At 45.4% G+C, this 27,984-nt stretch overlaps 1 protein-coding gene across 1 annotated transcript; it reads left to right on the forward strand.

Moving 5' to 3' along the window:
- The first annotated feature begins 16,516 nt into the window (after positions 1-16,516).
- LOC115179667 (ubiquitin-protein ligase E3A-like) lies at positions 16,517-26,120 on the forward strand. The gene is made up of 12 exons (XM_029741328.1): positions 16,517-16,831; positions 17,588-17,632; positions 18,182-18,420; positions 18,594-19,273; positions 19,393-19,959; positions 20,134-20,278; positions 20,471-20,676; positions 20,913-21,077; positions 21,255-21,410; positions 21,496-21,569; positions 21,789-21,932; positions 23,946-26,120. Exons 1-12 carry the CDS (start codon positions 16,764-16,766, stop codon positions 24,064-24,066), a joined length of 2,610 nt encoding a protein of 869 aa, XP_029597188.1. The 5' UTR covers positions 16,517-16,763; the 3' UTR covers positions 24,067-26,120.
- Positions 26,121-27,984: the final 1,864 nt, after the last annotated feature.

The following is a 27,984-nucleotide window of genomic DNA, read 5'->3' on the forward strand; positions in this document are numbered from 1 at the left end:
TGCCTAATAGCGGAATGCTTGTTTAGGCTCCCCCTCCGAAGAATGACGCAGACTACTTGCATGCCTACATATTCACGAATTGTGGGTGGGAAGGAACGTGGTGACTGGTGATTTCCACGTGGAGTGGACAAACATCAACAAATAGGTAGCTGACAGCTGTCAGTGTAGCTAGCTAGCACGCTAACCATAGCTAGCTAATGTTGTCTGTTGTTGATGGTTTTTTTACTACACCATATTCTAAATATTAGGCTATTCTGGAGCTGGATTCATCATAAGCATTTAGGGAAACGCATGACCACAGACTGAAACCAGTATATTTGACTTCACATTCTATTGTTATCTCTGAAGATTGGGCATCTTCAAAAAGAGACGTGTTTTTCTCCATTGTAATGGACACAGTGCAACCTTTGGTAGGTAGTCATTGTGCAAAGCCAAGTCATATATACATTCATTGAGCAAAGCCAAGTCATAGATATACAGTCATTGAGTAAAGCCAAATCATCTATAAGGTCATTGAAGAAGGCCAAGTCAAATATAAACTCAGCAAACAAAGAAACGTCCTCCCACTGTCAACTACGTTTATTTTCAGCAAACTTAACATGTGTAAATATTTGTATGAACACAACAAGATTCAACAACTGAGACATAAACTGAACAAGTTCCACAGAAATTGAATAATGTGTCCCTGAACAAAGGGGGGGGGGGGGTAAAAGTCAGTATCTGCCACCAGTAGGGCTGGTGGCATTGTCATGCTGGAGGGTCATGTCAGGATGAGCCTGCAGGAAGGGTACCATATGAGGGAGGAGGATGTCTTCCCTGTAATGCACAGCGTTGAGATTGCCTGCACTGACAACAAGCTCAGTCCGATGATGCTGTGACACACCGCCCCAGACCATGACGGACCCTCCACCTTCAAATCGATCCCGCTCCGTAGTACAGGCCTCGGTGTAAAGCTCATTCCTTCGACGATAACCGTGAATCCGACCATCTCCCCTGGTGAGACAAAACTGCGACTCGTCAGTGAAGAGCACTTTTTGCCAGTCCTGTCTGGTCCAGTGACAGTGGGTTTATGCCCACAGGCGACGTTGTTGCCGGTGATGTCTGGTGAGGACCTGCCTTACAACAGGTCTACAAGCCCTCGGTCCAGCCTCAGACTATTGCGGACAGTCTGAGCACTGATGGAGGGATTGTGCGTTCCTGGTGTAACTCGGGCAGTTGTTGTTGCCATCCTGTACCTGTCCCGCAGGTGTAATGTTCTGATGTACCGATCCTATGCAGGTGTTGTTACACGTGGTCTGCCACTGCGAGGACAATCAGCTGTCTGTCCTGTCTCCCTGTAGCGCTGTCTTATGCGTCTCACATTACATACATTGCAATTTATTGCCCTGGCCAAATCAGCAGTCCTCATGCCTCCTTGCAGCATGCCTAAGGCACGTTCACACAGATGAGCAGGGACCCTGGGCATCTTTCTTTTTGTGTTTTTGGAGTCAGTAGAAAGGCCTCTTTATTGTCCTAAGTTTTCATAACTGTGACCTTAATTGCCTACCGTTTTTAGTCTGTTAGTGTCTTAACGACTGTTCCACAGGTGCATGTTCATTAATTGTTTATGGTTCATTGAACAAGCATGGGAAATAGTGTTTCACAATGAAGCTCTGTGAAGTTATTTGGATTTTTACAAATTATCTTTGAAAGACAAGGTCCTGAAAAAGGGACGTTTCTTTTTTTGCTGAGTTTATGTACTACCGGATCAAGTTCTAATGACATTCACATTCCTCAGTAACATGTGAGTCAACCAAACTTTTATTCTCCTCCAAGGAAACAAGATCCAGGAGTTTAAAGCTGATCTGGAGAGAATTCCAGGAACATGGAGCTGAGAAGCTAATATACTTTTTGCCATGATCCGTTCTGATTTTAGGAACCGTTGAAAGGAAGTAGGACAGAGACCATAACTGGTATTTATTTCCTGTCCTCATTAAAGATGAAAAGCGATAAAGTTTTTTCACAAAGTGGCCTTATAGATCATCGTATTCCAATGTTAAAGCCTACGTAGAGTCAACGAAGACCAGCCAACAGCGCTATAGAGATCACAGTGGTGTGTCAGATGCTTTTGGTTGGTAATAAACCTACATTTGAACGTCATAGATTATCAAGCGGATTTTAGTAAAAACTGTAACTCGGCCTCTCAGGAACATTCAATGTCAACTTGGTAAGCAACTCCACTGTATATTTGGCCATGTGTTTTAGGTTTTTGTCCTGCTGAAAGGTGAATTTGTCTCCCAGTGCCTGTTGGAAAGCAAACTGAATCAGGTTTTCCTCTAGGATTTTGCCTGTGCTTAGTTCTATTGTTTCTTTTTATCCTAAAAGACTCCCTGGTCCTTGCCGATGACCAGCATACATTCCCATATCCAGTGATTGACTTGGACTGAAATATGTTCCGGTACTCATTCTGGGTGCCGGTGCTGTTTATATTTAGGTGCAGGAGCTCCACAATACTTTTGAGCTTATATTCTAGAAAAGGAACAGGAGCTCAAGCAGTAGAACATTCGACGTTCCGGTACTCAGCTCCGGTGAGCTCCTGCCCAAGTCAAGCACTGCCCATAACATGATGCAACCACCACCATGCCTGAAAATATGAAGAGTGATACTCTGTGATGTTTTGTGCTGGATTTGCCCCAAACATTCCACGTTGTAGTCAGGATATAAAGTTCATTTATTTGCCACAATGTTTGCAGTTTTCCTTTAGTGCGTTATTGCAAACAGGATGCATGTTTTGGAATATTTTTATTATGTACAGGCTTCCTTCTTTTCACTCTCATTTAGGTTAGTATTGTGGAGTAACTACAATGTTGTTGATCCACCCTTAGTTTTCTCCTATCACAGCCATTAAACTCTGTAACTGTTTTAGTAAATATTGGCCTCTTGGTTTCTTTCCTCTCCGGCAACTGACTTTGGAAGGATGCCTGTATCTTTGTAGTGACTAGGTGTATTGATACGCCATCCAAAGTGTAATTCAAACTTCATCATGCTCGAAGGGATATTCAATGTCTCTTATTTTCCAATAGGTGCTCTTTACAAGGCATTGAAAAACCTCCCTGGTCTTTGTGGTTGAATCTGTGTTTGAAATTCACTGCTCGACTGAGGCACCTTACAAATAATTGTATGTGTGGGGTACTGAGATGAGGGCGTCATTCAGAAATCATGTTAAACACTATTATGGCACAGTGAGTCCATGCAACTTATTATGTGACTTGTTTAGCACATTTTTACTCCTGAACTTAGCTAGATAGCGTTATAGCAAGCCTAAATATCTATCTAATCGAAAGGTGGGGGACAGACTTTAAAATGACTTACTTGGGTTGTGTTCATTAGGCTCTGCACGGTAGTTAACTGACAAACAAGGAATGGCTACCTGGACTTTTTTTATTTAGCTTTCAGTTGCTAAGCGTTTAGACATTTTCCATTGTGTCGCCTAATGAACATGACCCAAGTGTTGCAGTTCATATGTCTATGGTATAGATGTCGTTCTCTTTGTTAATAATGTATTTTCCTCCCAACAGCAACAATCATATTGTCCTCGGACCAGACAATGCAAATCTTCCCAATATATTCCAGATCATCGCTGAAGGGGTCGCCAACGAGTCGGTCAAGAGTGAGGATGAGATTTGCAGGGCTGGGGGGGAACAGTGGGCGCCGTCGCACAGAGCGCTGCGCTCTCTCCTGTCCTCTCCCCCTCGTCCCGTCATGGTCGCCATCTCTTCTGGCCACCCTTGGTAGGCCGGACGCTGTGGTTCGACGGGCTCTCCATCTGGCCGTAGACCCAGGTCTACTGGAGACGGTGAAGCTGGGGGGCTCTCTGGGAAGTGATCTAGACCCTCCTGCCAATGTCTAGATAGCTGCTTCCTTTATCTTTGTCGGATTCCTTCATGGCCGTCAAAGACAGCCAGAGGTGTCGCTGAAGTGGCCATGGACTTCCCCGCACACACAGCCGGCGGCTGCGGGAGATGAAGTATGGCGCCGGAAATTCTCGACGCCTCTTATATCTCCTCTCCTGACAGCTCAGTCTTACCCGTGGTGAGAAGGGACAGAGAGGCTGCCAAGAGGGCAATATTATTCGCTGCTGCTACAGCCTGGACATCTAGTGCAAAGGACTTCTCTACCAGCTGAGCTGTGAGCCTGTCCTTTGTCATAGGTAGAGTTGGTTTTCTGGGCGATGGCCAGGAGCTCGTACCCGGGACGAGGTATGCAGCCATGGTGTCCTCGAGCCTGGGGATCCACTGGGGTCGTCTGCCGTCCACTCTGGTGAATGGGGTGTAAGCTTTTGTCGGCTTTCTGGCCATCAAAGGTGACCCCCATGAACCCTCCATATATTTATCGAGCGAGGGAATGGCTGGTGCCAGTGGCACCACCGCCCTTCTTGGTCTAGAGTAGGGGCCGCCCTCCATCATTTCCACTTCCGGGTTGGAGGGAATGGGGGGCAGCGTGATCTCCAGCCAGCCTGCGTAACCGGTGTGAAATGGCTAGCTAGTTAGCGGGGTGCGCGCTAGTAGCGTTTCAATCGGTGACGTCACTCACTCTGAGACCTTGAAGTAGTTGTTCCCTTTGCTCTGCAAGGGCCACGGCTTTTGTAGAGCGATGGGTAACGATGCTTCGAGGGTGACTGTTGTCTATGTGTGCAGAGGGTCCCTGGTTCGATACCAGGTAGGGGCGAGGAGAGGGACGGAAACTAAACATTGATGCTGTTGACCCGGATCACTGGTTGCTGCGGAAAAAGAGGAGGTCAAAAGGGGGGTGAGTGTAACCGGTGTGAAATGGCTAGCTAGTTAGCGGTGCTGCGCGCTAATAGCGTTTCAATCGGTGACGTCACTCGCTCTGAGACCTTGAAGTAGTTGTTCCCCTTGCTCTGCAAGGGATACGGCTTTTGTGGAGCGATGGGTAACGATGCTTCGAGGGTGGCTCTTGTCTATGTGTGCAGAGGGTCCCTGGTTTGAGCCCAGGTAGGGGCGAGGAAAGGGACGGAAGCTATACCGTTACACTCGCAGCCCGCTCAATGAGCCCTGGAAAATCCGAGCGCAGAGAGGCCGTTGCGTAGGAGGGGGCTGCTGAAATTTCAGAGCCCGTCTCTTCCTCACCCAAGGATGAGAAAAACCTTGCACTCTCCATAGGGAGGGGGATTTTTATCAAACTCAGTCAGTGGAGTGGACTGTTCCACACACTTCCACACCCAAGATAAATCCACACACTTCCCAATATCCTCATCTTCTCTAGAGGCGGCATCGTCATATGAAGCCTCAGAACCTGAGGCTAGCACAGACATGGCGTCCTCTAGAGGGATATCCTCCCTGAAAAAAGCCCACCACTGCTTCCTCTCCTTTAAAGAAAGGAGGGCGTAGCTAGGGCATTCCGGGGGATCTGTGAGGCCGTCCCTAGCGTGCTGTGATCCAAGGCACACAAAACACAAGTCGTGTGAGTCCACAGTCGCCATAGTGGAGCAGAGACACTGAGCTCTTAAAATAGCTTTTGTGTTGGGTGGAAATGGTGTGCTCATTTAGAAGGACGACGTCGAGACTTGGAGATCGACAGCAGGTTCGTCCTGAGACTTATCTTCTCTCTTCTCGGCTTCTTCAGTCCAGTCGCTGAAGATAATGGGAGGCTGATTGAGGGGAAGCATCCCCTTATATAGGGACACCTGTACTCCCATTGACTGCAGGTGTGTGCATCATTTTCTCTCAGGCTATTCGCTGCCTAGGCAGCGGGTAAACCACTAGGAGCAGAGATCCCCTATGGGGCGGAGCTCCACGATATAGAACATGAATCATGATCTGTGGTTGAAAATATGCTGCGTTCAAAACAACTGGGAATTCAAAAAAAAATACCAGGTCAAACCATGTGATCTTCAGGTCGGAAAGTCGGAGCTCTAGAAAGAGGCCCGAGTTCCCGAATTGGAAGAATTAAATGACCGTTCAAACCGATTTTTTTCCACCAGTTTTTTCAGGGTACCAGTTGTCTTGAACGCACTGAAGTCTGAGATTTCCAAGTTCCAAGCTCTCAGTTGTTTTAAACGTGGCATTAATCTTACATTTCAGCCTAATGACATTCTACCACGAATGCCAGGAGTGCAGATGACCAGTGTCACTATCAAATCAAATGTTCAATCAAGTCAAATTGAATTTGTCACGTGCCGAACACAACAGGTGTAGACCTTACCATGAAATGCTTACTTACGAGCCCTTGACCAACAATGCAGTTCAAGAAATAGAGTTAAAATATTATTTACTAAATAAAGTAAAAAATACAATAAAAAGTAACACAATAAAATAACAATAACGAGGCTATATACAGGGAGTACCGGTACCGAGTCAATGTGCAGGGATACATAAGTCAATAGACTAAAGATGAGCTTCCACCGTATTGTTTTCACCTGTCAAGTCTTTCCAATCAGTGCAGGTGAAGGGGATGAGAGGACAGATTTTTAAGCAATTGAGGCAAGCAAACAAATTGAAATCGTGCTTGGTCTAACTACTGTTATGCACCTTATTAAAGTGGCAATCTGCTATTGGTACATACATTTTTGGACTTTTGAATTAATTATATATACTGTGGCAAAGAAGTGGGTCGAGTGATAAATGGCAGATATGTGAGGGCAGAACTAATAAACGGGCTCTGCCCGATCACTAAAATGGCCACCCCGATCAGAACTACAGATCACAAAATGGCCGACTGCCAAAACTACAATTCCCAGAAGCAAGGGGAACCCTCAGAAGGTGGAGCCGACCCACAGATAAAGGGTCAAGGAAAACTAGGAAGAGAGAGAGAGAGAGGGCGGGAAGGATCTATGAACCATAGAGAAAGAGACAATCTACATTGGCTGGATTTACCGTGTATGAGCTGGACTGTTTTGGACTTACCTGTTGGCGTTTAGACCTGGACCTACCGAGAACCAGATTTGTGTACCGAACCCTGCTATCCTTGACCTTACCTGCGGCCTGGGTGGACCAGGATAGAGAAACAAACACACAGGTACTGTCATGTTCGAAAGAACTTTCATTCTGGGCTGACTTTGGTGACAGTTTCCCACTTAATTTGTGACAAACGCTCCTAACTTTGAAGAAGTTTGCCACATGGGGTGGAGAATGTGGGTACTGGATTAACCATACCGCTGGTTAGGTAGAAAAAAAAATGTTAGTTAGCACTCCAAAGGGGAGTCAGGTTTTTTTTTTTGTGGCTTTGTTTGGTTAGGACAGTTTTTTCAGGAAAATGAGTATGGAGGGAGCCATTCAGGCCCTGTTACAAGCGGCAGCCGCCCAACAAGAGGCAACTAGAGCTCAACAACTAGCTCATCAGGATGCAATGCGAATGTATCAGGACACGTTACAGGTCCAGCACCGCACCAACCAGCTGCTCAGAGAAGAGCAAGAGAGAAACACCCGGGAGTTAAGAGAAGGCCTAAAGGGGCTAGCGGACCAAATTGGGGCTCAGTTACCAGCTGCAAATACCCAAAGGTGGGCCAATCATTTTCTTCAAAAAATGACAGCACAGGATGATGTGGAAGCATATCTTACCACCTTCGAAAGGACGGCAGAGAGGGAGAAGTGGCCGAAAGAAGAATGGGCAGGGCTTCTGGCACCATACCTGGCAGGGGATGCTCAAAAAGCATATTTCGACCTGGAGTTGAAGGATGCACAGGATTACGATAAACTAAAGGGAGAGATTCTGACTAGACTGGGAGTGACCGATACCGTGAGGGCACACCGCTTCCACCAGTATAGGTCCTACAGACCGGGACAACCCCCCCCCCCCCCCAAACACAGATGTTCGACTTGATTCACCTGGCACGGAAATGGTTGCGACCGGAGACCCGTTCGTCCGCCGAGGTCGTCGAGACCATCATACTCAACCAGTTTCAGCGAGGTCTACCCCAAGAAGTGCGACGATGGGTTGGCCAGAACGAGGTACTTTCCGCCGACCATCTCGTGGGCCTGGTTGAACGGTATTGTACGGCAGGAACAGCTGAGCAGGCGCAGGAGGAAAGATTCCCATTCCCCAGGCCTGGGCGAACCAGCGGACAGGGTAAGACTGTCCCAACAGGTGGAGGGGGAAGAGAGCAGTGTGGGGCCATGAGGAAAGAATCAGGGTCTCAAAAATAGGGGTTGATGTGGTGGAACAGTTGTTGGTCCCCACCCGGTACAGGAAGACAGTACTGGATCTAGCTCATGGGCACATTCTGGGTGGACACCTTGGTATCGATAAAACCTGAGACCGGATTGTAAGGAGGTTTTACTGGCCAGGAATTCAGGCTGAGTGGGGAGTGCCCGGAGTGCCAGGTAACAGCTCCCCGACCAGCGTTTAGAAGCCCGTTAGTGCCACTCCCCATAATCGAAACGCCATTTGAGAGGATAGCGATGGACATAGTGGGCCCACTACCCAAATCTGCCAGAGGGCACCAATACATTCTGGTCATTCTAGATTATGCCACTCGCTACCCAGAAGCCATTCCCCTTCGGACAATGGCTTCCAAAAATATCGCCAAGGAACTAGTGCTATTTTTCACCAGGGTCGGGGTCCCAAAGGAGATCCTTACTGACCAGGGGACCCCCTTTATGTCCCGCCTTATGGCGGACCTTTGTAAATTGTGGCAGGTGAAACAGTTGAGGACATCGGTTTACCATCCACAGACGGACGGGCTGGTTGAGAGATTCAACCGGACCCTGAAGTCAATGCTCAGGAAGGTAATCGACAAGGATGGGAAAAACTGGGATTGCATGTTGCCATATCTGATGTTTGCCATTAGAGAGGTTCCTCAAGCCTCGCTGGGGTTTTCTCCCTTCGAGCTGGTATATGGGAGGCACCCCTGGGGAATCTTAGACATCGCCCGGGAAACCTGGGAACACCAATCCACCCCGTATACTAGTGTCATAGAGCACGTCACGGCAATGCAAAACAGGATAGCCACAGTCATGCTCATCGTCAGAGAGCACATGAGACAAGCACAAGAGCACAGGGTAAGACTGTCCCAACAGGTGGAGGGGGAGGAGAGCAGTGTGGGGCCATGAGGAAAGAATCAAAATCGGGCCGAGACACTAAGGAAAAAGCCGGAAACCGGGACTGGGGGTCGAGGAGGTCTCCCCCCCGAAACCCTATTATCTGTTACAATTGTAATCGACCGGGACATATTGCAGCCTACTGCCCTATTAAAGAAGAACCAATGCAATGTAACCTCGGTGAAAAAGAAGATGAGATATGGTATGCATGTCCTGTGGTAACCACTGTATTTGAAAGATCAAGAAACAAACATATGTGCAGGGTGAAGGTTGAAGGGAAAGAGGTTGAAGCACTACTGGATTCCGGCAGTATGCTCACCCTGGTCGTTGCAAACCTAGTGCCGACCCATAAACTGGATACAAGACAGGATATCAGTGTTACGTGCATTCATGGGGATACCCGTCTGTACCCCATAGCATTAGTGAGCATACAAACAGAGGACGGTCTGCTGGATTATGAGGTCGGCGTGGTCCCAAAGATGCCATATGATGTAATATTGGGTAGATACTTTCCTAACTTTGCGAAGTTAGGCCAAAAGAATGGCATATTTGAGAAGCCAACAACCCTGACCAAGCAGGAAGAAGCATGGGGCCTTCAACCAAGGCCAAGAAAAGAGGTCTCCCAGGGGCCAACCTCACAGGTACTAGTAGGGGAGGATGAGGATGAAGTGGCAAACCTCGTTGATAATGAACAGCCCAGTACTAGTGGGGCTGGGGTCGATCTGAATCCAGAGGACGACTATCTAGAACCAGCAGACCTGGCAGGGTCCATGACTAATTTCGGGACGGCCCAACACCAGGATCCAACCCTGCAGCAAGCCAGAGCAGACGTGCAGGTCGTAGATGGTACTCCCATAAATGATGGGATGATGCTTAATAGTTTTCCCCACTTCATCATGAAAAATGGTTTGGTGTACATTACATTTTACATTTACATTTTACATTTTAGTCATTTAGCAGACGCTCTTATCCAGAGCGACTTACAGTAGTGAATGCATACATTTCGTTTCATACATATTTTTTTTTTCCTGTGTTGGCCCCCCGTGGGAATCAAACCCACAACCCTGGCGTTGCAAACACCATGCTCTACCAACTGAGCTACAGGGAAGAGAAACATTAATGGTCACGTACCCCACATACACTCAGGAGACAGCCGAAGTAAATATTTCACCTACTTTGTCCCCAGCACAAGTACAGGAAGTAAAGACCCTGATCCAGAAAAACAGAGATGTGTTTTCAGAGGTACCCGGCCGAACTGAGGTTACAGCTCATGATATTGTTTCCCTACCAGGGAGAAAAGTGAGCATGAGGCCATATCGGGTACCCGAGGCTCGACAGGCAGCGATTAGAGCAGAGACGGAGAAAATGTTGACAGCTGGAGTGATCGAAGAGTCACATGGTGAGTGGTCTAGCCCAATTGTGATGGTCTCCAAGCCCGATGGGTCTTTGCGGTTCTGTAACGACTTTCGGAAGGTAAATGAAATCTCCAAGTTTGATGCCTACCCCATGCCCAGAGTAGACGAACTACTGGAGAAAATTGGTAAAGCTCGGTACATTACGACCCTGGACTTGACAAAAGGGTACTGGCAAATTCCTCTGACCCCCAGGGCCAAAGAAAAGACAGCCTTTGCAACCCCTGGCGGTTTGTTTCAATACACCGTCATGCCATTCGGCCTACACGGGGCCCCAGCCACCTTTCAACGGCTCATGGACAAGGTCCTAAAACCGCACCAAGCATACGCCGCAGCTTATTTAGATGACGTGGGGATCTACAGCCCAGATTGGGAATCCCACTTACCCCGTGTACAGGCGGTGTTAGACGCCCTTAGAAAGGCAGGGCTCACGGCGAACCCTGCCAAGTGTTATGTGGGGTTAGAGGAAACAGAGTATCTGGGATACACAGTGGGAAGAGGATTAATCAAACCCCAACGTAAGAAGGTGGAGGCAATTAGAGAATGGCCGAAACCAGTAAATAAGAAGCAGGTTCGAGCCTTCCTAGGGCTGACCGGGTACTACCGGAAGTTCATCCCAAGTTATGCCACAGTGGCCGCCCCACTCACTGACATGACTAGAGCCAGAGGGCCAAACATGGTCAAGTGGGATGAAAGGGCCACCAAAGCATTTAGGACATTACAGGAGGCCCTCTGCTGTAATCCAGTGCTGGTGGTACCAGACTTTGAGAGAGAGTTTGTGGTTCAGACGGATGCCTCAGAGGTCGGCTTGGGAGCAGTGCTGTCCCAAGAGGTAGAAGGGGTGGAACACCCCATCCTGTTTTTAAGCAGGAAGCTGGAACCATGGGAAACCAACTATTCAGTTGTTGAGAAAGAGGCGCTGGCAGTAAAGTGGGCTCTGGAAAGCCTGAAATACTACCTGCTGGGGCGCCACTTCACCCTCATCAGTGACCATGCACCACTCACCTGGATGCATAGGGCTAAAGAGAAGAACGCTCGGGTGATGCGGTGGTTTTTGAGTCTCCAACCGTTTCACTTTGACTTGAAACACAGAGCAGGAAAGGAAATGGGAAATGTGGATGGGTTATCCCGCATGCACACACGGTAGCCCGACCTAGGGGGTCGGATCTAGGGGGGGAGATGTGTGGCAAAGAAGGGGGTCGAGTGATAAATGGCAGATATGTGAGGGCAGAACTAATAAACGGGCTCTGCCCGATCACTAAAATGGCCACCCCGATCAGAACTACAGATCACAAAATGGCCGACTGCCAAAACTACAATTCCCAGAAGCAAGGGGAACCCTCAGAAGGTGGAGCCGACCCACAGATAAAGGGTCAAGGAAAACCAGGAAGAGAGAGAGAGGGCGGGAAGGATCTATGAACCATAGAGAAAGAGACAATCTACATTGGCTGGATTTACCGTGTACGAGCTGGACTGTTTTGGACTTAGCTGTTGGCGTTTAGACCTGGACCTACCGAGAACCAGATTTGTGTACCGAACCCTGCTATCCTTGACCTTACCTATGGCCTGGGTGGACCAGGACAGAGAAACAAACACACAGGTACTGTCATGTTTGAAAGAACTTTCATTCTGGGCTGACTTTGGTGACAGTTTCCCACTTAATTTGTGACAAACGCTCCTAACTTTGAAGAGGTTTGCCACAATACATCCCATTGATTCTTAAGGACTATAAATTCTGATTGCACTATGAGATTACTTCAACTGTCAACCCCATCAGAACCCAAAATATGAACTTGTTTTATTCCATTGTTTTTAAATGTGTAATTGTAAACAAACACTGTATAGCCTCAAACCGTGGCTAAAACTAGCATTTCTATATCATGAATGGTGGTGCATCCATAGCTCTGTCTATACATGTGAGTGTGGTTACATTTTTCCAGCCCCATCCCTCAGCTGTTTACCAAATCAATGGTGCCCACTTTGTTGTTTGAACTATAGCATAGATGGTTGTGTTCACACAGGCAGCCCAATTCTGATCTTTTTTTTCACCAATTTGGTCTTCTGACCAATCAGATCAGCTCTGAAAAAGATCTGATGTAAAAAGATCTGTTGTGATTGGTCAAAAGACCAATTAGTGGAAGAAAAATCAGAATGCAGCTGCCTGTGTAAACTGTGTTATCTCATGCTGTTTAGTTTCACTTTCTCTTTGCTATTAGAACAGATCACTTCAAGCCACAACTGCAATACAGTTAACAGAAAATAATCCCATAGCTGCAGGGTAAGTCTACTTTTGTGATCATTTAATATTCTATGTCTACAACAGGAATAAAACAGTACACATGGTTAAGTGGAAACTGGTAGTGCAGAATTTAATGGAATGTTTTTTAGACTAGAGTAATTCTATGAATGTAGAATAGAACAGAGGCAGTAAGAACATTTACAATAACACATTGCTTTCACTTTCTAATTCCAAGAAATCACTGGTCCAGTGGAAGGACTGAGGTGGTTAAGTACTCTAGAGCTGGATATTGTGAAAGATTAGAGCAAAAAAGTACATGTTTAGAATGTGGAATTGCCTCACACTGCTGTACACAGTTTGTACTGTAGAGAAAGATATTTTATCTTCATGGTTTGTACACTGGTTGTAGTTTTCCTGTCCTGAATTTATCTATCTAGACTAATAAACCCATTTGTCTGTTCATTCACTTTCTATAGATCCATATTGGAGCGAGGAGGTAATTTTCAACAGGGCTCTTTCGTGTAATTTGATTTTCATAAAGTGTGCACTATAAAGTAAATGGTTAAACCTACAATACTCAAATCTGTCTGAACTATGAAGTAAATATCCATCGTGCCAAAATAATGTATACTTTAATCAATGACCTTTTTGACCTTCCTCTTTCATGTCTGTTTAAAATCAGTGGCACAGAATATGAAGTACTACACAGTTGAGACTGGCAATACTTTGGATTCTCATATTCAGTTTATGAGTCAACTCAACAAGACCACAAGATGTTTTACGGAAGTCGAGTCGCCAGAGGAGAGTGATGTCATCCTGGCTTTCTGTCCCATCGTCTCCCGCGCCGGGACTGATATTGAAGCAGCGCTGCAACAGATTCCAAGTACAGTAATTCATCCCAAATATGACATCCCAAACAATGTTATTTCCTTCTATACCAGATATTCTCTTTCCACACCAGATTTACTCAATGTGCCAACAGCATAAATTACATTTTTAAATATTTTATTTGAGAGGATTATTGGTTTATTTTGACATATTCCCTCATTCTCTTGACAGTTGGTAAAGATGTCATTCTGGTAGTGCTGCATCACACCTTCAACCCAGACTCCACTGTACCTGACAGCAGCAGACTAGTGACCAGAAGTGATGTAATACTCACAGTGGACTGTCTGTTCCATGAGAGCCAGGGACTACTGGACTGTCCTCACAATGATGCAGCAGTCAAAGAGATTAGGCAGAAGCTTGACATGGTATGATGTCAATTAATCATAATTTTGAATACAGTATCTCTGTATTTGATGTACTCATTGTTCCTCTCCTTTTTTTACAGACCAGAAATCGTGGCTCTGTAGCTTGGAGACGAAACTTAGTCATGGTATGTCAAATCATTGCAAATGATAAAAGTAACTATACATCAGCAACTACTATAATGAACAAAAATATAAACAATGCAACCATTTTAAATGTACCGAGTTACAATTCATATAAGGAAATCAGTCAATTGAAATAAATTCATTAAGTCCTAATCTATGGATTTTACATTAATATTCAAAGATACCTTAAATAAGGTAGGGTGTGGATCAGAAAACCAGTCAGTCTGGTGTAACCACCATTTTCCTCATGTAGCTCAATACATCTTCACATAGAGTTGATCAGGCTGTTGATTGTGGCCTGTGGAATGTTGTCCCACTCCTCTTCAATGGCTGTGCGAAGTTGCTGGATATTCTCGGGAACTGGAACACGCTGTTCTACACGTCGATCTAGAGCATCCCAAACATGCTCAATGGGTGACATGTCTGGTGAGTATGCAGGCCATGGATGAACTGGGATACTTTCAGCTTCCAGTAATTGTGTACAGATCCTTGCGACATGGGGCAGTGCATTATGCTGAAACATGAGGTGATTGCGGCGGATGAATTGCACAAAATGGGCCTCAGGATCTCGTCACGGTATATTTGTGCATTAAAATTGCCATCGATAAAATGCAATTGTGTTCGTTGTCCGTAGCTTATGCCTGTCCATAACCCCGCCACCATGGGGCACTGTATTTACACTGTGAACAGAGTGGCCATCGAAGGTGAGAATTTGCCCACTGAAGTCGGTTACGACGCTGAACTGCAGTAAGATCAAGACCCTGGTGAGGACGACGAACACGCAGATGAGCTTCGCTGAGACGGTTTCTGAAATTCAGTTTCATCAGCTGTCTGGGTGGCTGGTTTTAGATGGTCCCGCAGGTGAAGAAGCTGGATGTGGAGGTCCTAGGCTTGCGTGGTTACAGGTAGTCTGCAGTTGTGAGGCCGGTTGGACGTACTGCCAAATTCTCTAAAACAACGTTTGAGGCGGCTTTTGGTAGAGAAATGAACATTAAATTCTATGGCAACAGCTCTGGTGGACATTCCTGCAGTCAGCATGCCAATTGCACACTCCCTCAAAACCTGAGACATCTGTGGCATTGTGTTATGTGACAAAACTGCACATTTTAAAGTGACATTTTATTGTCCCCAGTACATCTGCATCTGTGTAATGATCGTGCGGTTTAATCAGCTTCTTGATATGCCAGGTGGATGGATTATCTTGGCAAAGGAGAAATGCTCACTAACAGGAATGTAAACACATTTGTTCTCAAAATCTGAGAGAAATGAGCCTTTTGTGCATATGGAACATTTCTGGGATCTTTTATTTCAGCTCATGAAACATTGGACCAACACTTTACATGTTGCGTTTATATTTTTGTTTAGTGTTTATTAAATATCTTCCTGTCTAGTGTTGGGGATACATGTTCCATAATGTGGGGATACATGTTCCATAATGTAACTATTTAGAGAAAAGTCAGAACTGCAGCGTATATCTGATGCAGATAGGTCACTTTCAAATCATTATTTTATTTCCAGTGTTTACGGTTTTTATGCTGCATCTGCTGTTGCGGGATGGGGCTCAACTCAGGCAAAAGTAGGTTCCAGTAGGTTTAAAGCATTAATTAATATCGCCATTGTAATTACAGTTATCATCACGGGTCAAATCAGCACTAACATCTTGTGTTTTATGTTTCCTAATCTTTTCAAGATCGACGTCACTCTGCAAGACCTCGTTCCAGAAATGAAGACGATTCACTTTTGGCCCAACCATGAACACGTGATAATATTTAGTGTGATTTCTGTAAAAGTGATTATCAACATCTTCAATTGCATGTAATTTAGGCCTACTTGAGAAAGTAAAGATCATTTACAGTGGTAATGTATGGAATTATGCCTGGCTGTATCAATGTAATAATAATAATATGGAAATAATAAAGAAGAAGCAGGATCTGTGGAAGGGCACGAGTCTCAACATCACTGGTTATACCCTAGAGTCAATGCGTTAATCTAAGTAACAAAAATTATATATATTTCATGAGCTTTCTTATCTATTATATATTGGACACACTTCAAAAACTTATTTCTTCTGATTTATTTTTTTACTGTATTTTTTGCCATTTTATGAATGTGTTATTCAATGCGTTTCTATAGGCTATAGTAGTAAAGGCCAAATTCTATATTTTATCAAATAATTAAACAAAAATATTATATCCCCCCCAGCTTAGACGTTTAAGAATGAAAATGTTAGTACATGTATCCCACTTCTGACACCAGTGTAGTAATTCATGGCGGAACCCGGGTTGCCTGACTCAAGGAACACTTGATAGCCACAATTTTAATAGGGACAGCTATGTATTTTGGAGGCGTTTGTAACATGCATACAAAGGCTGCACTATTTTTGCAGTAGCTCAATGACTGAACTGAGCTCGACAGTGAGGGAAAAGGCTTTTGAACAAACCATTCCGACCGCAACATTGCATTCTGGGACGTGTCCCCTGGTCGGGTTGTTGAAGTCAAGATGGCTGTAAACACCAAACAGAGACTAGAGCATGAAATAGGCCTTAAATGAAGTTCCTTATTCAATAAAATCGCCCATCACCGTCAAGAGCCTTTAGCAGTAACATAACGTTTTGTTGAAAATTTATCCAACCTGTGGAGAAAGTGTTCATTCATACAGTTACACAGGATCACGAGCAACTGCGGGAGAACGTCTCGTATGAATTCCGACGAGAGGGACTGTGAGCTACCACAGGCCGAGACATCCCCTGCAGGAGGATACGACAGGTCGGCATGGAGATAAATAGAGTGTCGTGGTTTGGAGAAGGATGCATGTTTTTGTATCTTAGCAATACAATGTTTCCCAACTCCTGGTTTCTGGCTATGTAACTGACATGTAAAATGAAGTAAACGTGCAACATTCCTGCAGATTTTCAGTTATGTAGGTAGCTAGTTAACGTAGCCCTCTAGCTAGGCTAGGCCTGAAAAGTGAATTTAGCAACCGCTAGTTGGCTAGCTAGTAATGCTACTTAGTTAGTTATTAACATAACTGTTAGGTAGCTAGTTCGTTTTCTGTTCTGATTTCACGTTAACGTACAGTTACGACGATGTATTGCTGAATTGTAACTATGTTACCTAAAACGTTATCTCACTGTTGTATTATCGGCTGTCTTATCACCTGAACGACTTTGCCTAGCTACTTAGCAAGCAAGCTGCACGGTCATCACTCTGTCTGCGTTAGCTAGCTAGTCAACGTTAGCTACTTGTGTCGGTCTTAGCAGATTTATAGTCGCTGTTCCTATAGCCATTTCATCATCAGTCAGAAATGTTTACATTAACCTAAGATTAACTAGTGTTCACTTACTGATAGCCAAAACAACTAACTAACACTATAGTAGTAAAATTCGTTTCACTCACTAGACAGGTTAGTTAATTTCTCTGCTATAGCTAGCTGTAGTAGGTAGGCTAGATGGTTCTGTCAACAGATTTAGCTACATATTCCTGACCTATGCTCTTGATGTGTTTGTTTGTTTGTTTGTTTAGAATACAAGAGGAGTCTCACATAGAAAACACTGAAGCAAGCCGAATGTAAGTTTATTTTAAGTTGTCAGTCATGTCATTATGTGATTAACATACAGTAGCTGGCTACAGTACAGTAAGTTAATTTAGTCACCTACCTCAGTTAATTAACATGTTCTATCTATGGAATGTTCTCGATCTATGGAATGCTAATATTTAATATCTCCCTCCTTTCACTAACCAATGAATGTACACAATCATTCTATCAAATTGTCACCATCCATGCACCTTCATATTAATAATTTTCCTCTTTGGCTTCCACACACCATCCCTCCTGCATGGTCTGCTGACAAGAGCAGGCACACAGTGGATGCTGAGTCCACAAGTTCCCAATGAAAATTCACTTTTTTTTTTTAAATGTTTAGGGGCTTATCTCATTTCCAATGTAGACCACATTGCTATTTATAAATGACATTAAGTTCCCTTTGTTTTTAGTTTTTTTTAATGTTTACCACTTTGGATGTTGATAAGACTGATTTCAGTGCTGTTTTGATTGAGACTTGCAGCCATGAGTTTCATAACTCTCCATGCTTCCAATCTGAACGGCCTCCAATTCAGGAAGCGAGCAGCCGCCAAGCATCTAATAGAGCGCTACTACCACCAGTTAACGGAGGGCTGTGGAAATGACTCCTGCTCGAACGCGTGGTGCTCCTCGTCCCGGGGCTCCAACCGCTTGGACAACAATGCAGCCGCCGTCAAGGCCCTGGAGCTGTACAAGATCAATGCCAAACTGTGCGACCCACACCCCTCCAAGAAAGGCACCACAATGAACCATTGTGTAAGGGACGACTTCAAAGGTGTGTTGGCATAAGTGACTCATTCGTGCATCAATACTTTTCGGAGTGTTTCAATTGTAGTGCAGAATTTCAGAATCAGACTGTCGATCTTAACTGAAACGGTTAACTTTTTAGCCATAACTGGATATTACATATGCTGCATTAATTAACTGTATTACATTGATGTTTTCCAGATGTGAATTACCTAACAGAGGAGAAAGTGTATCAGATCCTACACATGTGTGGAGAGAAGGAGGACTATTCCCCTCTGATCCGGGTCATAGGACGGGTGTTCTCCAGCGCAGAGGGTCTGGTGCAGAGTTTCCGCCGGTCCAAACCACCCACCAAGGAGGAGCTCAAGTCCCTCCAGAGCAAGGATGAGGACAAAGACGAGGACGAGGAGGAAGCGGCCGCCTGCTCCGCTGCTGCTATGGAAGAGGACTCGCCCGGTTCCTCATCCCGGTTAGACGGTGCTGCATCAGGGGACAATGATGTGGGGAAGCTGGGTCCTGACGAGGTGTCTGTGGACATCGACGCTGTCAGGAGGGTCTACCAGAGACTGCTGTCCAACGATAAGATCGAAGCTGCCTTCCTCAACGCACTGGTCTACCTGTCGCCCAACGTGGAATGTGACCTGACGTACCACAACGTCTACTCCCGGGACCCCAACTACCTGAACTTGTTTGTGGTGGTGATGGAGAACAGTAACCTCCACAGCCCAGACTACCTGGAGATCGCCCTGCCCCAGTTCTGCAGGGCCATGAGCAAGCTGCCCCTACCCGCGCTGGCCAAGCTGGCCCGCCTGTGGTCTCACTACAGTGCTGAGCAGATCCACCGCATAATGGAGACCTTCCAGCAGCTCATCACCTACAAGGTAGCTAGATTCTCTTGGTATTTTGTCTTTTCTTTTTTTCGGCCTACATAGAGCTATGGGATTCCTCTGTAATGAAAAGCACTATACAAATTAAATGTATTGTTATTTTAATTACTAAGGTGGTCAGCAATGAGTTCAACAGCCGCAACCTGGTGAACGACGACGATGCAGTGGTGGCAGCCACCAAGTGCTTGAAGATCGTCTACTATGCAAATGTCATGGGAGGGGAGGTGGACACGGAGCACAACGAAGAGGAGGACGAGGAGCCCATCCCTGAGTCCAGCGAGTTGACGCTGCAGGAGCTGCTGGGCGAGGAGAGGAGAAACAAGAAGGGCCCCCGGGTGGACCCCCTGGAGACTGAGCTTACCATCCGGACGTCCGACAGCCGGCGGCCCCTCATCCCCTTCCAGGAGTTTGTCAACGAGCCCCTGAATGAAGTCCTAGAGATGGACAAGGACTACACGTTCTTTAAAGTGGAGACAGAGAACAAGTTCTCCTTCATGACGTGTCCGTTCATCCTCAACGCCGTGACCAAGAACCTGGGCCTGTACTACGACAACCGCATCCGCATGTACAGCGAGCGACGCATCACAGTACTCTACAGCCTGGTGCAGGGACAGCAGCTCAACCCCTACCTGAGGCTTAAAGTACGCCGAGACCACATCATCGATGATGCCCTCGTCAGGGTAAGTCCAAGGCCCTGTTTAGTTTCTCCCACCCCGAAGTGTGCACTTGTTTCGTCTACTCCCCCTCAAGGATTTAAAAGCATTGGAGTGGTGTTTGTATTGACTGGAGAGAGTGTCCACTATATTCCGCACACTAGTCTTAGATCATTCTTTTAATTCTGTTCTTGCTGTTAGCTTGAGATGATCGCCATGGAGAATCCTGCAGACTTGAAGAAGCAGCTGTATGTGGAGTTTGAAGGAGAGCAAGGTGTAGATGAAGGAGGGGTTTCCAAAGAGTTCTTTCAGCTCGTCGTGGAGGAGATCTTCAATCCAGATATTGGTGAGAAACCAAGTCGTCAGTCGGTCGACACGTTGCTGAACCGTCACTCTGAGACTGGGATTGGATGTGGTTGATTTGTGTTGCTGTTGTGTTTTATAAAGGTCCTCGTCGTTACTGCAGTGGATGTGGTTGGTTTGTGTTGTATATTGTGAAGGTTGATCCTTGTCCTTAACACGGCTTCCTTCTCCTCAGGAATGTTTGCGTACGACGAGCGCACCAAGATGTTCTGGTTCAACCCGTCGTCGTTTGAGAACGAGGGTCAGTTCACGCTGATCGGCATCGTCCTTGGCCTGGCCATCTACAACAACTGCATCCTGGACGTTCACTTCCCCATGGTGGTCTACAGAAAGCTCATGGGCAAGAAAGGAACCTTCCGGGACCTCGCAGACTCCAATCCGGTTAGTATTTGAAGTCCTGTTTATTAATAAAATTAGCTTAATGATTTTCATCTCCAGAGTGGTATTTAAACCTTTGTGCTGTGACATGGCTGTAGGCTATGGCGTTACATAGCAATTTATTTCAGGGCAATATAGACTTTAACATCTAAATACCATTGAAATGGTGGTATGTAGGAAGGTGTTATTGATAACGTGTTTCTGTCTGCTCTCCCCTGTGTCCTGTTGTCTGTGTGCAGGTTCTGTACCAGAGTCTGAAGGAGCTGTTAGAGTACGAGGGTAGTGTGGAGGAGGACATGATGATCACCTTCCAGATATCCCAGACGGACCTGTTCGGAAACCCCCTCATGTACGACTTAAGGGAAAATGGTGATCAAATTCCAGTCACCAACGAGAACAGAAAAGTGAGTTTCAAGAATTTGTGGAGAAAATGATTTCACTCAAAATCATGCTTTTAGACATTTTAATTATTAGGGTTTTTCTATTTTAGATGTAGCTTATTTGACCAGTGGGGTTGAATAGAGTATGAGGTAGCGTTCCGTCCAGAGAATCATGGCGTTGTTTCATCTTGTGGTCGACAGGAGTTTGTAGCTCAGTATGCAGAGTACATGCTGAATAAGAGCGTTGAGAAGCAGTTCAAAGCCTTCAGAAGAGGTTTTCACATGGTCACCAACGAGTCCCCGCTGAAATATTTATTCCGGCCAGAGGAAATCGAGCTGCTCATCTGTGGAAGCAGGGTAAGCTGTAGAAAAGAGAATTTAGTCGTTTGTATTTATTTTTTAGTGATTTTTAAATATGATTTTAACTCCATATCACACACAGAACCTAGACTTTCAAGCACTTGAAGAAACGACAGAATACGATGGTGGCTACAGCAGAGATTCACGCATCATTAAGTAAGGGATTGCTTTATTTTAGTGTGTGTGTGTGTTTGTGTGTGTGTGTGTGTGTGTGGAGGTGATGGACCATTATTTCAAAAGGGACATGACTGGAGAAAGGACAGTCCAAACATTTTTGAAATTCAACGATTTGATCTGCTGCTGACATCAGGGACAGTGACCCAAAACCCTGAATATGACACTAATATAAAGCCTTGTCTGTACTTCACCCACCAGGGAGTTCTGGGAGACGCTGCACTCGTTTGCTGAGGAGCAGAAGAGGCTGTTCCTGCAGTTCACCACGGGCACAGACAGAGCCCCTGTCGGAGGCCTGGGAAAGCTCAAGATGATCATCGCCAAGAACGGCCCCGACACAGACAGGTGAGGATGTCTTCCTTCTGCAGCCCACAGAGCTCACTCACATCACTTTGGAAACATGCAACTAGCGTGTGTGTGTGTGTGTGTGTGTGTGTGTGTGTGTGTGTGTGTGTGTGTGTGTGTGTGTGTGTGTGTGTGTGTGTGTGTGTGTGTGTGTGTATGTATATATATATATTGCTCAAAAAAAATAAAGGGAACACTTAAACAACACAATGTAACTCCAAGTCAATCACACTTCTGTGAAATCAAACTGTCCACTTAGGAAGCAACACTGACTGACAATACATTTCACATGCTGTTGTGCAAATGGAATAGACAACAGGTGGAAATTATAGGCAATTAGCAAGACACCCCCAATAAAGGAGTGGTTCTGCAGGTGGGGACCACAGACCACTTCTCAGTTCCTATGCTTCCTGGCTGATGTTTTGGTCACTTTTGAATGCTGGCGGTGCTTTCACTCTAGTGGTAGCATGAGACGGAGTCTACAACCCACACAAGTGGCTCAGGTAGTGCAGCTCATCCAGGATGGCACATCAATGCGAGCTGTGGCAAGAAGGTTTGCTGTGTCTGTCAGCGTAGTGTCCAGAGCATGGAGGTGCTACCAGGAGACAGGCCAGTACACCAGGAGACGTGGAGGAGGCCGTAGGAGGGCAACAACCCAGCAGCAGGACCGCTACCTCCGCCTTTGTGCAAGGAGGAGCAGGAGAAGCACTGCCAGAGCCCTGCAAAATGACCTCCAGCAGGCCACAAATGTGCATGTGTCTGCTCAAACGGTCAGAAACAGACTCCATGAGGGTGGTATGAGGGCCCGACGCCCACAGGTGGGGGTTGTGCTTACAGCCCAACACCGTGCAGGACGTTTGGCATTTGCCAGAGAACACCAAGATTGGCAAATTCGCCACTGGCGCCCTGTGCTCTTCACAGATGAAAGCAGGTTCACACTGAGCACGTGACAGACGTGACAGAGTCTGGAGACGCCGTGGAGAACGTTCTGCTGCCTGCAACATCCTCCAGCATGACCGGTTTGGCGGTGGGTCAGTCATGGTGTGGGGTGGCATTTCTTTGGGGGGCCGCACAGCCCTCCATGTGCTCGCCAGAGGTAGCCTGACTGCCATTAGGTACCGAGATGAGATCCTCAGACCCCTTGTGAGACCATATGCTGGTGCGGTTGGCCCTGGGTTCCTCCTAATGCAAGACAATGCTAGACCTCATGTGGCTGGAGTGTCAGCAGTTCCTGCAAGAGGAAGGCATTGATGCTATGGACTGGCCCGCCCGTTCCCCAGACCTGAATCCAATTGAGCACATCTGGGACATCATGTCTCGCTCCATCCACCAACGCCACGTTGCACCACAGACTGTCCAGGAGTTGGCTGATGCTTTAGTCCAGGTCTGGGAGGAGATCCCTCAGGAGACCATCCGCCACCTCATCAGGAGCATGCCCAGGCATTGTAGGGAGGTCATACAGGCACATGGAGGCCACACACACTACTGAGCCTCATTTTGACTTGTTTTAAGGACATTACATCAAAGTTGGATCAGCCTGTAGTGTGGTTTTCCACTTTAATTTTGAGTGTGACTCCAAATCCAGACCTCCATGGGTTGATAAATTGGATTTCCATTGATTATTTTTGTGTGATTTTGTTGTCAGCACATTCAACTATGTAAAGAAAAAAGTATTTAATAAGATTATATCTTTCATTCAGATCTAGGATGTGTTGTTAGTGTTCCCTTTACTTTTTTGAGCAGTATGTGTGTGTGTGTATATATATGGTTATGTATATACATGGTTATATATGTGTGTGTGTATATATATATATATATATATATATATATATATATATATATATATATATATAACCATGTACTTTGCATGCATTTGGTTTGAGGGGAAATTGATGAATTGGCTTCAGATTACAGTGGAACTTCAAGGTAATCCCATTTCAAATGAATGGCCTGTTGACCTTAGCAATTGGAATGGACTTTGACCCCTTCCCTCTCCTCTGCCCCTTTCTGCAGGTTACCCACATCTCACACCTGCTTCAACGTGCTGCTGCTCCCAGAGTACGACACCAAGGAGAAGCTGAGAGAGAGACTGCTCAAAGCCATCCTCTATGCCAAAGGGTTTGGCATGCTCTGATGCCATGGCTGCCACACTGAAAAAGGACTCCTTTTCACAATCTCCCTCCTTCCCCCATATCAGAAAAAAATAAACGAAAGATCACCAACCAACACAAAATCGTTTAAGATTCGAGATGAGAAAATCCGAAAATCAACACAATGGTTCATCTAAAGGTAGAGCGCTCTAGTAGTCGAGTTTGTCCGTGCCAGCGCCCCGATCTCTTGGAGCAGCTTCATTGAACTTCATGTGATCAAACGTACGTTTCCTTTCCCACGTTGTGTGAATGTGTTCTGAACACATCTTTTATCTTATTTGATTATGTACAGAGGATTGTTTTCCCCTTACTATTTATTTTAAGGTTGAAATCGGTTATTTTGATGCTTGACTGGATTAACACCTTTTTTTGTTGGGAAAGGGGAGGGCTGGGATTATTTAATAATCTGGATTGTGGCAATGACAATGTAGAAACCTTTTACCATTTGTGAGACAGAAAAGGCTGCATCCATTCATTCATTGCAGTCTGTTACTTTGCGATCGTTCGGTAGCATCGCTGTAGTCAGATGCTGATGTGACGAGGGAAACCGTGAGCTCTTGGAGTGTATATGATGTCCTGCCCCCCCCCCCCCCCCCCCCCCCCCCCCCCACACACACACCTTCCATATTATTTAGCCAATCGAACCAGACTCCGTTTTTTATGGAAGTGTTTGGGACTTGGGAAGTAATTTCATTCAGACAGCATCTTCAGAAAATGTTTACCTTGACCATCTGTCCTAAATGACACCCTATTCCCTATCTATTGTTCTACTGTTGACTAGGGCCCATTAGGGTGCCATTTGGGACACATACCATTATTTTCACCATTGGAGCACTGAGAGTAGACTGAAACTTTGTCGGAGCTGTTGTAAGTGCACTTAGACATTTTCAGAATGTTAATTTTTTTTGGCCACAAGTACATGATTGTTCTCAAATATTTTTTTTCTAAAGTCTTCCTGTGTTGCCCTTGTCTAACCGGTATTATATTGTAATCCTCAGTACATTTATATAATCAGAATAGCATTTATTCTGGTTGTCTACACTTCTAGAAGACCAACCCCAAATATGTCCCAGGTTTAGCTAGGGCATCTTCCTTTTAGAATCCAGGCATTTTGTACTAAATGAAATGTCTATAGACATTTGCCAAGTATTACTTACAAATCTTAGCTCTCCAGTGATCCTCTTCAGCGATCTAGATTTGTCTCCGGGTAGAAAATAACTTACGACAGACCTTTTTTAAATTGTTAATTTTTGATTTGGAAAAGCTAGCTGTGAAAATTCCTTCAGCACTGGCACAGTAAACAGTTGATTTGTTTCTTTGTCTTTAAGTTTCTGGACAATTCCATAGGGATGTAATCACTGCCTAGGCTTGTCAATGGATCCTGAATCCTGATGCCGTCTTTCAGTCTGTCGGGGCGTAAGCAGTCAGTCAGCTCGCAGTAATGCCACTTAACAACGGTGCTCGGCTGCTTGTGAAGAACCTGCCCCAACAAATATATTTCAGATATTGTGGCCTGAGCCTTCCCCTCCATCGCTTCTTTGGGTTTCTGCTGTACCTCATTTATTTGTATCTCTGTTTTGTACTGCTGAAGTTGCTGCTCGCCTGTACATTTAAAAGGACTCCAGGGCCCAGAGAATGGAAAACTTTCACCCTGGTCTTGGAATGGAAGCAGTCAGTTTATAGGTTGGTTTGAATTAACTGTTACCTTTTAAAAAAAAATGTAATTGATAAAAAGGCTTAAAATCAAGTGTTGTGAAAACATGCTAAATAAAAGTGACTGCTTTTTTCCAACTTGTACTTGGTGAAGAGTTCATTTAAACATGCGAACAGATGGATTTGTAAGACTTTTGAACATTGTATGTGTCATTTATGATTCTGAAGTACTTTTCCACTTTTTTACTGTCTCGTGAAGTTAATCAAGACATGTTAATTTATTCAACACCATACATTCAGTCCATTGGCTTAAAAGAGCTGAGTTGTTCAACCTCTGAAAAGAGAGAACATATTACTGAAAGTTCAAATAAATACGTTTGCATTTGATTTTACAGTTTAAGCTTCTTAGTTTTAACAAGTACAGTACACTCTGAGTTTAAGTGAAAATGACTTGGAAATGATAGTAAACCATAATGTCCATTGCAACTGACCTAGACATTTCAAAAGCACACCAGCAGCAAAATTCAACTACCAGTATCTTTTGGATTCAAATACAGACCAATTTTGGATAATCTGTATTTATTACAAAATAAAAACCTTTTGGTATCACTTTAAACCTATCAAACAAGCAGTACAAATAACTAAACTCAGCAAAAAAAGAAATGTCCCTTTTTCAGGACCCTGTCTTTCAAAGAATTTGTAAAGATCCAAATAACTTCACAGATCTTCATTGTAAAAGTTTAAACACTGTTTCCCATGCTTGTTCAATGAACCAATTAAGGTTATAGTTATGAAAACTTAGAATACCAAAGAGGCCTTTCTACTGACTCTGGAAAAACACCAAAAGAAAGATGTCCAGGGTCCCTGCTCATCTGCGTGAATGTGCCTTAGGCATGCTGCAAGGAGGCATGAGGACTGCACATACGGCCAGGGGAATAAATTGCAATGTCCGTACTGTGAGACGCATAAGACAGCGCTACAGGGAGACAGGACGGACAGCTGATCGTCCTCTCAGTGGCAGAACATGTGTAACAACACCTGCACAGGATCGGTACATCCGAACATCACACTTACGGGACAGGTACAGGATGGCAACAACAACAGCCCGAGTTACACCAGGAACGCACAATCGCTCCATCAGTGCTCAGACTGTCTGCAATAGGCTGGATGAGGGCTTGTAGACCTGTTGTAAGGCAGGTCCTCACCAGACATCACCGGCAACAACGTCGCCTATGGGCACAAACCCACCGTCGCTGAACCAGACAGGACTGGCAAAAAGTGCACTTCACTGACGAGTCGCGGTTTTGTCTCACCAGGGATGATGGTCGGATTCGCGTTTATCGTCGAAGGAATGAGCGTTACACCGAGGCCTGTACTCTGGAGCGGGATCGATTTGGAGATGGATGGTCCGTCATGGTCTGGGGCGGTGTGTCACAGCATCATCGGACTGAGCTTGTTGTCATTGCAGGCAATCTCAATGCTGTGCGTTACAGGGAAGACATCCTCCTCCCTCATGTGGTACCCTTCCTGCAGGCTCATCCTGACATGACCCTCCAGCATGACAATGCCACCAGCCATACTGCTCGTTCTGTGCATGATTTCCTGCAAGACAGGAATGTCAGTGTTCTGCCATGGCCAGCGAAGAGCCCGGATCTCAATCCCATTGAGCACGTCTGGGACCTGTTGGATCGGAGGGTGAGTGCTAGGGCCATTCCCGCCAGAAATGTCCGGGAACTTGCAGGTGCCTTGGTGGAAGAGTGGGGTAACATCTCACAGCAAGAACTGGCAAATCTGGTTCAGTCCATGAGGAGGAGATGCACTGCAGTACTTAATGCAGCTGGTGCCCACACCAGATACTGACTGTTACTTTTGATTCTGACACCCCCTTTGTTCAGGAAAACATTATTCCATTTCTGTTAGTCACATGTCTGTGGAACTTGTTCAGTTTGTCTCAGTTGTTGAATCTTGTTATGTTCATACAAATATTTACACATGTTACGTTTGCCTTAAATAAACGCAGTTGACAGTGAGAGGATGTTTCTTTTTTGGCTGAGATTATGTTTGAATCTAGGTATACTTTTGAGCAGTGGATGCTGGTGGGAGGAGCTATAGGAGGACTGGCTCATTGTAATGGCTGGAATGCAATAAATTGAACGGTATCAAACATGGAAACCACATGTTTGACTGCGTTCCATTTATTCCATTGCAACCATTACAATGAGCCAGTCCTCCTATAGCTCCTCCCACCA

The sequence above is a fragment of the Salmo trutta genome, chromosome 39 (assembly GCF_901001165.1).
Source record: "Salmo trutta chromosome 39, fSalTru1.1, whole genome shotgun sequence".
NCBI lineage: Eukaryota > Metazoa > Chordata > Actinopteri > Salmoniformes > Salmonidae > Salmo > Salmo trutta.